We start from the raw sequence: 13,812 nt of genomic DNA on the forward strand, positions 1-13,812 counted from the left end.
ACACAGAGCTCATTTGCACTGCATAAACACACAGGCCACACAAGACAACATTATGGACTGACAGAGTGTGTCACGTGTGCGGGGTATCATAAACAGATTTTTTACTTTTAACATGCATTCAAAAACCAAAAAGCCCTAAAATTTCTAAGGTGTATGTTCAGCAAGCATTAAATCAAAAGTTTTCTTCTCCGCTTCCTCTTCTGCTACAAAATTGCTCACTCACCTCCCTACAGCAGATCTAACTTCTTTCTCTGCATAGTCCATTAACTAAAGAATAATTTTCTAAATATAAACCAATTCAAAATGAAATTAATAAAAGCATAAAAACAAAAATCAGTGAAAATGAAAATGTCAAAAACAAATAGAAATCAAAGAAATTTATTTCCATCAACAAAAATACAGAATACAAAACGATACTGGTCCCACCCTCTGAACGTACTAAAGACAGGCACAGGTTGCTGCCACCCTAAGCGAAAGCTTCTCTGCTAATTCATAAGAACCTCCATTTGCACCAGTCTTGCGTTTGTGTCTCCCGATGTTCTGTAAGGGATCATCCCAGCAAACGTTATCAGTGCACGAGCTTGAGATCGAAGTTGCTACAAAACAGAAAGTACAGTTACTTTAGAATCAAAAACCCACAGTGGAAGCTGCGTTAGACATGAGTTAAACACTTGCCTTTTCAAACAAGCAAATGTAATGTTTATTTCTCAGAGCTGCTCTCTGGATAATCTCTCTCCGCATTTGGAAGGAAAATGAATTACTCCCTTTTCCAACTACTAAAACCATATAAAGTTACCCTTTTGCTTAAAAAAACCCCTCCAAACATTTATTTAAAATTACCCAAGAAAAAACATTTTCAACAGTGTGGGGTGTTGCTGTACTGCAGCAATCTTGTCATTTCTGCATGAAGTGGGCTTTCCCAGGGCAACAGGATTCTTTTCCACCTTGCTGCATTTCAGCAGGGTCAACTTCATATTTCGCATTAACATTCTTAAAGCAGAAGGATTAGAAACAAACTGGTGGTGCCCCATGCACCTGGAGGTCTCCAGCATCACCTACAACATACCAACATCCTTAAAGGCTCTTCATTCCTTAACACAGTGGAAGTAGACACACTGAGTACAGTCAGAGACCTTTGCCTGAAGTAACCAAAGCCCTTCTTGCGTATGAGAAGGCTACGTAACAGCTGAAGGAATTCAGGAATAATTTATTTAATTTGCTAAAGCCATTAGTAAATTAAAAGGAAAATCATTTTGATAACTGGTAGAGGTCAGGGGAATACAGAAATCCTGAATCTTTACGAAAAATGTGCAGCCTGATTGTTTTGATTGCTCATAGTGTTTTCTTCTTAAATACTAAGCATCTCTAAATTACTGTACTAGAAGATCCCACTGTTCAAATCGTCCTTTCATCTACTGACTGCAGGGAAAGACGAAGCAGCTTTGGCTGCTCTGGGCATGCGGATGGTAAATCTTACAGCAGGAACTTACACACTGAGAAGTGACCGAAGCCCATTACATGGCTGGGAACAGTTTGAAACACCATCCCTGATGCCCACCTGGGCAATTCTACCCCTTTTGCAGGGTGATGTTAAACCAGGCAGTTATTCAATGGCAACAGAGGAGCTTTGGAAGCTGACAGAGGAGCATCCCAGCTTTTCCATTATTTGTTTCAAGACACTGTCTGGATGCTGCTACTACTACAGCTGTGCAAAAACCCTTCAGGTTTACACATGGGGCAGGAAAGTAAGTTTTCTTTAGCACTAAGATCAGAGCCATTTAATATTCTGTTTCCATTATCCCATCTGAAGGAAAGCCACAACTGTCCACAAAGAGCAGCGGCCTGGCCAAACTGCAGAGCAGAGTTCCCATCTTGCAGCGTACTCCTGTCTGGCCAAGGACAGATGAACACCTGGAGCTGCGAATGGCACAGCCAGGGATACAGCGGGAGGCACTCTTCCCTTCCTTAAGCACCACAGCTGAGGAATGCCAGAAGGCAGCGCAGCACATCAGTGGGCCTCTGGAGTAAGCAGCAAAACAGACTGACCCAATTGCTAAAAGCTGCCAGGACAGTTTCCCTAGCTGTAAGTTACCAGCTAGTTCATGTGGATGCATCAGCTATTTAACAAAGTAACCTGAAAATTACTTGTTCAGTTCCAGTCACAGTCAACACTCCTTTTAGTCTGCTTCCAAATCCGTTACACAGCAAGGTTGTGTAATTGTGTCTGACCCGCTACTTTTCAGTGGAGGTCAAAATAGGTGGTAGATAAAAAAAGAACATGTCAAGGTGTCTGACTCTTTAGAATTAAAAATATTAAGAGGCAAAAACTCTCACTGTGACTAAGGCTTAGGAGCAGTGTGAGTTACTGTTCCCTTTACCTTTTCGGTAGCAATGATACTAGAGCTGGTCTACTTTTAAAAAGCAGAACAACATGATAGGTTCCAATACTTCAGGAAAAACAAATAAAGGTTTGCAGAGGTTAAGAGCAGCCTGGAGGTCTAGATGTTCTATTGGCTGTAATTACTTAATGAATGTTAGAGTCACTTGCGATTTAAAATAAGACCACAAATAAATAATAATAAAAGAATTCCGTTCATTTCATGACCTAATTTTGCCGCCAAGATAATGCCCTTGGGCTGCTCCATAGAGTTCGCCACCCCGGGTCATGGCAGGGAGCATATGACATTGCTGTCATGTACTCACAGCGTCTGGGTCAGGGCTGTCACCGCAGCCATGGCTTCCGGCACCGCAGTCCGGCTTGCTGCAATCTCTGCCTCAAATCCGACAAAATGGATCGGGCCAAGTGGGACAGGACTTTGCTCCCTCATTCCCAAAACGAATTAATGTATATACATTAAAAAAAAAAACCACCCTCAAAAGACAGCTTAGGTAATTTCATTCTGAAATAAACAAAATGCATAAAATGCCAGCTCCGACTCCAAACCTGATAATTTCTAAATAAAGCCTATTCCATCTCTGAAGTGGGATGGGAGATGTTCTAGATGAGAGCATTACTGGGTTCAGGGGGCTCCAAAGGCACTACTCCTCTCCATCCTGCCCCCAGCACCATTCCTGCCAAAGCCCCTCTACCCCGACCCCTTACAGCAGGATCCTGCTTCGGGCAGGCAGCAGACCAGTGCTTGACACGAGAGCGCAAATTCAAAGGCCATGAGTTCCTACTCTGAGGGACTCTGTGCCCTGCTATTTGGAATAAGCCTCAGACTTACAGCTACTGTCTCGTGTTTTCAAATTCTTCTGATGAACAGACGGATTTGAATCTGTCTGCTCCAATGGATCTGGAGAAAACCCAGGGAGTTCAATAATCTACTCAAGGAAAGGTCTTTTTTCACTTGCACTGCCTATTGGGCAATGCGCTGAGATTGTTAAAGCTTCTGGAAGAGCCTCTTTTCCCCTAAAATTTGCTTCCCCATGGAAAAAGGAAAAGCTGCCTTTCTCCCAGGGAAGTTCAGAGGAAAAATTCTTGCCAAGCACAGCCTCCAGAAGCTCATATCTGCTGTCTCTGTTCAGGTGAACAGCGAGATTTTGCTGCGGAAACACCCCTCTCCTCACATTTGTAATGCCCTCGTTTCTTCCCACCACTAAAATCCCCCAAGTCACTTCCCAGTCAGGGAAACTGAACTGATCTAGATTCCCTGCTCCTGCACTCTTGGAGGAAATTCTTCAGGGTAAAAAAATAAAAGGGGGAACACAAGCTAAAGCTGTTCTTATCCTACCTTCCATGTGCCCATGCCTGGTATTTTTCTGCACATGCCAATCTTCAGGCAGCCAGGAGCTATAGGGCTGTAAGATTCTTTCTCTCTAGCCAATCCTACATCAGCAGATTTATGCTCCCTTCTGACATTACAGCCACATAGTTATTTTCTCTTATCACCTCCCTGACTGCAGAGACACCAGGCACTTGTCCCCTCTGATGGTTAAGCACAGCTGTTATTGCACAGCCGGAGGTCTGTGACTCAGAAACCCTGTGTCTCCAACACCCCTAGATACCCTGCTGCCATGACATCCCACCACAAGGCCAGAAGCTTGATTAACAAAACTTGAAGCCTGAAAAAAGAAAACTTTCAAGGGTTTTTAGCAAGGTACATCATCAGCTGATCTCCACAACTGTAACAGCACAAGAGTGCAGAGCACATTTACAAAGCACGCTCACACTGAGCACACTGGTAACAAGCACGCTGTTGATACGATATGATGTCATGGTGTCTTCCTTCTACATGAACTCCTGCCAGCAAAGCTGCTGATCCCATCACCAATCAGCCCAACAATCTTTGGTAGGCCACAGTCATGGCATTCATACTGAGATGACACCTGACAGCATTACACCCCTAGGGAGATTGGTAAACGCTTCTACGTAATGCACAAGACTGAAAACAGCTCACTTGGAAAACAGAAGCTAAGGCTGTTTGCTCAGTGGCAACCTTGTGAACACACAGAGCAGGTAACAGATTGCATTAGCCTGGGAATTCTTCACACGTACAGAATTTAAGGTGGGGGAAGCCCAAGCAGCATGCATCCTTCTCCAATGTTGCCGATTTAGTCTACAAGTGTAGCTGCAAGGCAGGATCCTGTAGCTCACACGCAGGATGTACCCCAAAGACAAAAGCTGTATCATTACTTGAGCCTTTAATTTTCTGGTGTAATTTAAAAATGCTACTAAGACTTTTACCAATATTGCAATTTACAGATCAAAGGCACTTTTGCAGATGACTAAAGCCTGGAATAAAGCTGGTTGTGGCCCAAGTTGGTTTTCGTTCTCAAAACAAGTTGATATTTATTTCCTAATCCGTAAAGATGGGATGAGTGGTTTGGCCTTGGTTTTCAAGTGCCTGTGGCAGCTTTAACTTAATAAGAGCTACAAGACCAAACCCGAAAACAGCTGAGCTGAGAACCCTTCTGTTCCACACAGCATGTTGGCAGGTGAGTGCCTGCAAATCTGGCTGTGCCCTTTAAGTGGCGCCTATTTTGAGGCTTGCTGAAGGCATAGGCTCGTACCAGTGGGTGAGGGAAACGCTTCAGCACCGACTCTAGCAGTGAAGTCAAATCCACCGTTGTCAGCCATTTAAACCAGGCAGCCAGACCAAGCACCACCACACATGGAAGCTGCTCACTCTGCTGCAGAGGCAGCAGAGCACCACGGGCAAACTGCTACAGTGAATGTACTTGAGCATCTTGGTGTATTGCCCAAGGACACTTTGAAAATGCCAGCCCACATCACTACAGAGGCAAGCGAAGGAGGGGAGTCAAGGCCTTTCCACCAGAAATCAGTTTTGCACAAACAGGGCACTAACTGAAATGAAAGGAGTGGAAATCAAGTTCTTGAAAAAGAACAGCTCAGTTATCAGGCAGCAACACCAACTATCCTAGAGACACCGCATTGTCCACATCTCTTAACTATTTAAGATCCCACCAAGAAGCAAACTGAACACTTGTTTTATCTTGCTAGGAGGTGGATGTATAACATAATATATCTTAATTAGCTCAATACCATTTAGAGCAATATCCCATCTTTATGCAAAGCTGAAGTTATGAGAGACCAATCTCAAGATTAAGTAACTGAGCAAGCTGAGTAGTCTAAGATTCTAAGTGACTGAGCAAGTCAAAAGCAAAGGCCATTAGAGATTCACAGTTATTTGAAGCCAAATCCCTTGAAATCAGGGGACAAGGGAAGTAGTAAAACTTGTCAGACAGTGAGGATTATAATCTTACCGAATCTCTGTCTTCCATTACCCGCTGGGGTCTGGAAGGAGCGGCTGGGCTTGTGCCTTTCATCCTCTTATACTGGGTGAATAAAATATTCATGGTTGCAAGCAGGACCTCAGATAAATTGTGCCTGATCTACACAAAGAAAGTGGGGTGGGGGAGAGACGTATTCTAATGAAATGCAGGTTGACAGAATCATTACCCTTGCTATACAACATCAGAAAACCAAGCAATGATAACTATGGTTGATATTTACTCATAACAGTCATATATTAAATGGTTAGTCACAGCTGTGACTGCACCGCATAGCAAAAAAAAGTCACCCAAAGTTGAAACAGACATGCATAATGGCTGCACCTTCATGTTTGATAGCAACAGTTCAGATAAAACCCAAAGTGCCTGAATAAAAAAAAAACTCCAAAGCACCCAAATACACCCAAACTGTCTAAGAGAGCAGCATCACCCTCCAGTTAAAACAGTTCAAGAGCAATAATAGCCTCGTGTTGTGCTTCGTATGCTTTATCAGCTAATACCCAGATACATGAGTTCCTCTAATTTGGATGGAAGGAAACACAAGACCCTACAATGCTCAGTGACCATTAAATGCGTGGAAGAACTAAGTCAGCAGCATAGTTGAAAGTTTTCAATATCCCAAATTCCTGAATCAAACTCAGTTAAGTTCAGAGATGTTCAGATCTGCAGATGCCTTCTGCAAACTGGAGACAGGACTTCTGGGTAGGGAACTCTAGTGCTCCAAAGAGCAGCATTAAGGAGAAAAAGTTGCAAGCCGAGAGTCTACTTGTACAAATAAAAAATAATTCCAGCCTATTTCCCTGTTAAAGAATGATGAGATGACAAGGTTTTAAGATCCTTTTAACAAAGCAAAAGGCTTTTGGAAGCTAAAACCAAGAGACATTACTTACTTCATCACTGAAATTCCGGAAGGCAGCAACTCTCTCCTCTACGCAATCTTGGCTAAGAGGTACAAGCTTTAGGCGTTCAATAATCTTCAAAAAGAAAAGCAGGAATCAGGGTAGATAATCAACGTTCTGTGTACCATATACTAATAAAGCATGCTTTTGAAGTGTTAATGAAATGCTCTTGATTCCATTCAAGAGAAATAGTTTCATTGTTATTTATTGGTTTATCTCCTCACTTTGTTGAGTAGCAGGATTATTTTGTTCAATGTCTACAAAATAGCTCCAGAAAGATCTTCCTGATTATCAAGCAACAGGGAAGAAACACATTTTTAAACTTCTATAGCACTGCAGCACCTCTTAACTCATTAAATAAAATTTTCTGGTTTAAGTGATGTTATTTGAGATGTTCTGGGCTTTCAAGGGCATTAGGAAGGCTGCACTTCAAACAGAACTCTTGAAACTTACATCAAAGGCCCTGTCAATGTGACCGGCGTGATATTCATCAAAAAACGTGATTAAGTCTAGCAGAAGGTAGAACGTGGAGTCAACAGATTTCTTTGCACTTATCCCCTGAGCTTTGTACCTGAAAGAAATTGTTTTACAATTTTATTGTGCAAAATGGCCGCCATTTATAAATGTGCTCTTGCAATTCTTGGAAGCGGAGACATCAAGCACAAGGACAGAAGGCATCTAACAAAGGACAGCTTTAATTTTCCTTAACCAGGAGGCAGAATTTTCACAGGTTGTGGTTTTTTAAAAATATTTTTTTATTCACTTCCAGTTTTCCATCAAATCCAGCGTTTATTTCCTTTTAAATGTTTACACTTTCCGTACTCACGGCAGTGACAGGAACCAGACACCTGCAAGGCAAGTGCTGTACAAGCACGTTTAACACGCTCTTTTACAACAGACAATTCTCCAGCACAACTGCCTGCTTCAGGACAGAAGTTAAGACTTAAAAATGGATTAGACGTTTCCACAGGCTCTCTCTAGCTACACTTGCTAGGAGATGAATTGAAGACCTGTCTGCTCCCTCTCCTAACCAGCACAAGGTCAGAAAGGAGCTCCTTCCTCAAGGTAGTGGTAGGTGCGGTCAAGTGCACGGTCCACACCGTGCACTGTGCTGCTGCAGAGAAGGCAGGCAGCTAGCCTCTTGGTCTTTTCTGTCAGGTGTCTCCCCGTTCCAAAAACATCACAAGAACGCACAAGAGGAAAGCTGCATCGCTACAGTACCGTCTTCAGTACACGAAGAAGAGCCCTGTATTACATTTAACCGGCAAGAAGATGAGCTAATCAGAACCGTTCTGGCTTTGCACTCACACAGGTTTGCAGCTGTAAAGTGGCATTACTGAACTGTAATATTTAGTGTGCTCATACAGATCAAAGCAAGCAGCAAAACAAAGCCCGTTACAGCCTTTGCTGAAGCTTAAACTCAAGCCATAGGTTTAATGCTCCTTAATGTCTGCTACCAAATGAGTCTCTCGCTAAGTCAATACAGCGCCAATTTTTACTCTGTCTGCAGCTGACTAAATGAAGGAAAGGGTGACTGAAGGAGTGACTGGCAAATGCCACTTGTCAAAAGAAGAAAGGCAAAGGCCTCTGACTGAAATCAATACATTTCTGTATTTGTCTTCCCAATTTCGAAGCACCAGCAAGTGTGCTTTATTTATTTTTATTCTCTCCCCACCAGAACAGTTGAGAAAAAGCAGTAGGACATTTCTCACAGGTACCCACATTTTGCTCCAGTAAAATATAGGAATTGTCCATGGCAGTCACTGTGACAAGATGCACCAAAAGAAGATGATTTAAAAAACAGTCCCAAAGCTATTTTGCAATTACAACCTTACAGAAATAGGTTATTCCTAACTTCTGACTGCTAATGAATCTTGAGCACTGATGTCTCTCAAACATGTATTCTAATTAGCACACTGACACTGCAGGTGACATTCCTTTTGGCCACTTCCATTTCTCTTTTATAAACACCACATGGCACTTTCCTAAAGTAACAGGCTGTGGAAATGAAGTCCACTGGTTACATTAACAATATACATGTCTCAGCGTAAATGTCCTCTTTTAAGCTTTCATTAAAGCAGCAGTGGAATAAAGTTTTCAGGCAACTGCTGCCTTGCTGTTCTGCTGTTACAAGTCAGAATCACTGGTTTTGTAGCTCTCTCATAGTACTACTTCAAGCAGGTGAATTGTGTGCAGTGATTCTGCAACTGTTACGATAACTTGCTTTAAAAATCACCTAAAACCTTCACCATCTCATCACCATGTAACAGTACTTAAGGGGTAGCTACAGAGAAGATGGAGACTCCCTATTTACAAGGAGTCACATGGAGAGGACAGGGGGAATGGACACAAGTTGCTCTTGGGGAGATTTGACTGGACACAAGAGAGAAATTTTTCACAGTGGGAACAGTCAACCATTGGAATAATTTCCCAGGGAAGTGGTTGACTCAGCCACATCGTACACTTTTAAGATTCAGCTGGATGGGGTGCTGGGCCATCTTGTCTAGACTGTGCTCTTCCTAGAAAGGTTGGACTAGATGATCCCTGAGGTCCCTTCCGACCTGGGATTCTGTGATAAAAAATACAATTCATTGTATTTATTGCTCCTTTATAGCCTCTGTCTCCAGTTGGCAACCCTGCAATTCCTTTTCCTGATTCACCTACAGATAAAGCTTCTTGCCAAATTTACCTGACCTGCCCCTGAAGATTATACTTCTTGGTTTCAGTATTGCAAGCCATCACGAGCAGGACAGGGTAAATTCTGACCTCTTCTCTGTCTTCCTGAATACATTGCTGTGGATGCCACAGTCCAGCCAGCAGAATCAAAGTCAGGAACTAATACCCACTGAACTGACAGTCCCAGGTCAGGTCCAGGTGAATCACCCCATCCTGCCCCCTTGTCTTACCTCTCAGCAATGGAATGAGCCATGTTCTTCAACCGCTCTTTGTTTGACTGGGGAGTACCGATCTGGGGAACAACGGGACTGAGGAGCTTGTTCATCAGTTCTAGAACTTTGTCAGGGTTCTGTTGGTATTAAAGTCACACACAAATAAAAGGAGCAAGATGGGACTTAGTGTTTAAATCTCATTGGACAAGCAGAAAAGTCTCATGCAGTGGTGTCTACTGCAAGCTCAGAGATGCCTGCCTCCCTCCCATAAACAGTCAAGATCATATTAGCTATGAGCAACACAATGCTGCTGGCTCATGCGAAAAAGTATTTTCCCCTAATTTTCCTCTAAAACAGTGGCTATGGTTGTATCCACTTTTATTTCAAATGTATTTCAAAGGGAAACAAGAGTACTCACTATAAAGCCCAACTAGTTTAGACTTCAACATCTAGGAAATTGGAAAAGCACACCCTTCCAATAACAAATAACCTCACTAGCCAGAATAAAATCATGCACGGGACAATCTCCTCAAAAGACCACATTGATCAAGAACCAGGATGTCTTAAATCAGAATGGGTTGGAGTGTAATCCATCTGGGTTTGCTCACTGAAACTCCCCTCCATGCAGCCAATAACTCTGCTTTAACAGCAGGAGAAGTAATCTGCTTGAATAAGGGCAATTCAATCTCCAAGATTAAATTTAACCTCCTAACCACAGGGAGACTATTTGAAAAAAAAAAAAAAAGGGTGAACCAAGTACATATTTAAGACAGCACATAGAATATATTTACCTTTGCAAGGTCATAGAGTTTTGCAGCTTCTTCAAACAATCCTTTATTTTCTGCTGCAGAAGCCACTTTGTTAATAATGGGTTTTGTGTCACTTGCAAACTTGTCTATCACTCCAGGCTAAAGAGGGGACACAAAAATGAAAGGAGAGAAATCAGAATGCTTAAAAAACGACTGAATTTTATGTCAAGGCAATGAATATTTTACATGTTGGATTATGACTAGAAGGGCCTGTACATTTCCACGGGAACATGGGAAAGGGACACATTAAAAATAGAAAGGGCTCTTGTGAGGAGACTTTCTCCAAAACAGAGTCAGCACTGAGACATCTGTGGTTTCTAATTCATTCAAAATGACCTAGATAGCAGGTCAAATTCTAAGTTATTTTAATTGCTGATGACACATTACAGAGGAGAAGAAAACACAAAAGACCTCAGCATATACCATGCCAGGGTCTCCAGGGATATTATTTGTGTATATTGGCATAACAGGTTGCAAGTGAAATCACACAGATAAAAGAAACGGTGACAAGAATTTTAAAAGAAACAACAAACACAAGTAGAATAAAACAGAGGAAAGAGTTAAGGATATCTGGAAAGGACTTTACTGTAGTTGAGGGTATAAAAATAAGACTACATCACCTAGAAGAATTTATTTGGAAACTAGGATTGCTGGTTTCATACCAAAGAAACACAAGAATACAGTTACATTTAAAAGGAATTGAGTAAAGTCAAGAAAACAGGATTCACCACTAATGGTATAATCTAAAAACTATCTATCTCAAAGAACTGTAAAGTGAAAAAAATATTTGTAAAGATTACTGAAGATTACTGAGTTATCTTGCTCTCCTGTGTGCAATCTCACTGCTTTTAAACTGACAGAACAAAAACATCTAAAAAAACCCTGCCAGAAATAACTTTTTTTTTTTGACAGTAGCGATAATGTCAGCATATGGCCTAATCTTAAAATGAAGATTTAAGCCATTCTGGAGTCTGCTTCACACAGAAAGGTTCCAAAGTTGCAGCGAACAGAAAAACTTCACTGATTATCCAAAATTTTAATAATTTGCATGCACTCTCCTCTGTTCTGGTGAAACCTTAAGGTTTCCTTTATCTTCTGACCATGTAAACTTACATTTTACTTTTAGATTACTGCTTTTACAGCAGAAGTAAGATCCATCACAACTAAAAATAGCTGATCTTTGATCCAATACTTACCCTCATCTATATGGAGAGGACAGATCAGTTGTGGCTCTTCCTGTGGTCTGTTAGCCCTTGCTCCCTTAATTACAAGAATTTTTAACAGGCTGCGACACATTACTCCTCTGAGGTGAATGAGGATAATGTAATATAGTTTTTGCACACGCACCTCAGTTAACAGAATAATCTCACTTAGAAGCCATTTTTACTAATTGCTTTTTATTAAGGTGTACAAAATTCACTTTCCTACTGTAAAGAAGAAATTCTGACCTCACTGAAGTACCTGATACCATTTGTTTCTTCAGTTACATCAGCTGTCTACAGGGACACAGTTTGCCCTGCAGTTCCTGACCTGCCTTCTGTTAAGGCAGGTCACAGATTATTCTGTAAAAGGATCTCTTAACTGGAGAACTTGCATGTATTCAAACACAGTAATAATTTGGCTAGTGAAAATTAAAGAAAAGCAAGATAGCCTCACAACTACTTTGGAAATCACACATAGTTTGTACTTTTTTATGTAAAACAGAAACATAAATTGTCAACTCACCTTCCTGCTACCATCATTTTCCAGCTTTCCAAGAATCATATCAAACTATATCCACAGAGGTTTAAAGTACGAAAAAAAAGGAAACAAGAAGAGAGAGATGAATGGCATGTATTTCACAACATATTTACTAAGTACAAAGATGCAGTCATGGATGAATGAAGAACAGTGATCGATGTCAAGATAATTTCTATATTAACAACAGACAGGCAAAAAGGCGTGTTTAAATATCTTAAACATAGTCATTGTGAGATCACCCATCAAATAGGTCTGCATCAGGCAGAAAGAGTAAACAAGTGTTTAAGACTGTCCTGCCTCATAAAGATTTCAATGAAGAAATGAATTTCACTTTAAGTGAGGAAAGCAAGACATGGCCAAACATACCTCTCTGCTTTCAATTACTAGTTCACTAACACAACGCAAGAACATATTCTCTCCTTGGCTGTCCTTCTCATTCCTACAAAAGACAAGAGGAAAGTATTCCTGTTTCTGAGGACTTGCCAGGTAAGAATAATTAAGCAGTAATAACTAGGAAAAAAAAATCTAGAGACATATATTAGCTCCTACCTGAGAAAGTAAAAGTACTGCAGAGCTTCCCTTGGATCCGTTGATTCAAACTTACGGGTGTAAAGCATCAGAAGCCGCACAAAATTTAGACGCCTGATGCCAGAAGGGTCACCAGCTTCGTGGCTTACTGCAATGTCAGAAACAATGCTATCAGAGAATCTAATGCCAAGAAACGTTGCTCTGATCTTCATCTCAAATTAGCCAGAGCCATGATCCGGAGCTGTAATGCAACTAAACCAATTAACTTCTAGGAGACTGTTCTGATACATGCTGCTTGTTTGATCAACTACATAGACCTTCAGTGTCTACGGGGTACTCTGAGGGCTCAGAAAATACTCCTTTACAATAAAGTAAATGTGCAGGACTTACATAGCTGTGCACTCTGCCCAGAAGATTTCAGGAGCAATTTTAACTCAAACAGGACCAACGCAACATGGACAGCATGACAACGCAAACGCTCTGTCCGGAAGAGAAAAGCAATTGCAGCTTCAAACTGTGCTGTCAAGAACAATACTTGGAAGTAGAGGAAAGGCTGCTGGTTCACTGCAAAATGTGATTCACCTGAAGAAAAAAAAAAAAAGAACCACAACACACACAGAGAGCATAAGTGAAAATGATTTTGCAATCAGAGATCACCGACAGCAGATGCTTCCTGTCACAGTGCATCACTATTGCATATTCAGTACCAACAGAAATAAACACACTAGACAAAACTGAATGCCTAATCGCACATCAGTGGCTTATCTATAACTGTTCCACTGCAAATACATCACGAAAGACCACAGCATAAAGATGCATGCAGAAAGTGAAGGACAATGAACAGTTACTCAAAGAAGTTCCTTTGTTCTTTTCAGACAACGAGCCACCAACTCTGACAGACTACAATAGATTCTGTAGTGCTCATACTTATGCCAAGCGGTACAAATGATGTTTAAAACCTGGATTTTCCTATGCAGTGATACCAACGGTAGCTTATTGTACTTTTTTCCATGCATTTTGATCTGAGTGTGAGTGATGCTACAAACTAGAAGGCTGTGGAGAATTAAAATCTAAGTTTGGGATAGTCACAGCGACCTAATTTTCATTGATTGGAAAATGATTATGGGAACAGGTACTCTCTTGGGCTGCGGATGTTCCTAAAACTTTCTGAAGTGGAAGGAACTGTGATTTGGG

At 41.4% G+C, this 13,812-nt stretch overlaps 1 protein-coding gene across 2 annotated transcripts in view; it reads right to left on the minus strand.

Annotated features, from left to right (window-relative positions):
• Nucleotides 1-362: 362 nt before the first annotated feature.
• NUP93 (nucleoporin 93) overlaps nucleotides 363-13,812 on the minus strand; it is a 91,409-nt gene continuing 77,959 nt past the window's right edge. For both annotated transcript variants that reach the window (XM_064459270.1, XM_064459271.1), the window contains 10 exons: nucleotides 13,009-13,200; nucleotides 12,640-12,766; nucleotides 12,457-12,529; nucleotides 12,076-12,120; nucleotides 10,333-10,449; nucleotides 9,560-9,678; nucleotides 7,107-7,224; nucleotides 6,645-6,728; nucleotides 5,728-5,856; nucleotides 363-596 (listed from right to left, as the gene is read on the minus strand). In XM_064459270.1, the coding sequence (XP_064315340.1) occupies nucleotides 486-596; nucleotides 5,728-5,856; nucleotides 6,645-6,728; nucleotides 7,107-7,224; nucleotides 9,560-9,678; nucleotides 10,333-10,449; nucleotides 12,076-12,120; nucleotides 12,457-12,529; nucleotides 12,640-12,766; nucleotides 13,009-13,200 (1,115 nt within the window). In that variant the 3' untranslated portion in view covers nucleotides 363-485. The remainder of the gene's footprint in view (nucleotides 597-5,727; nucleotides 5,857-6,644; nucleotides 6,729-7,106; nucleotides 7,225-9,559; nucleotides 9,679-10,332; nucleotides 10,450-12,075; nucleotides 12,121-12,456; nucleotides 12,530-12,639; nucleotides 12,767-13,008; nucleotides 13,201-13,812) is intronic.

The sequence above is a fragment of the Phalacrocorax carbo genome, chromosome 8, assembly GCF_963921805.1.
Source record: "Phalacrocorax carbo chromosome 8, bPhaCar2.1, whole genome shotgun sequence".
Classification (NCBI taxonomy): Eukaryota; Metazoa; Chordata; class Aves; order Suliformes; family Phalacrocoracidae; genus Phalacrocorax; species Phalacrocorax carbo.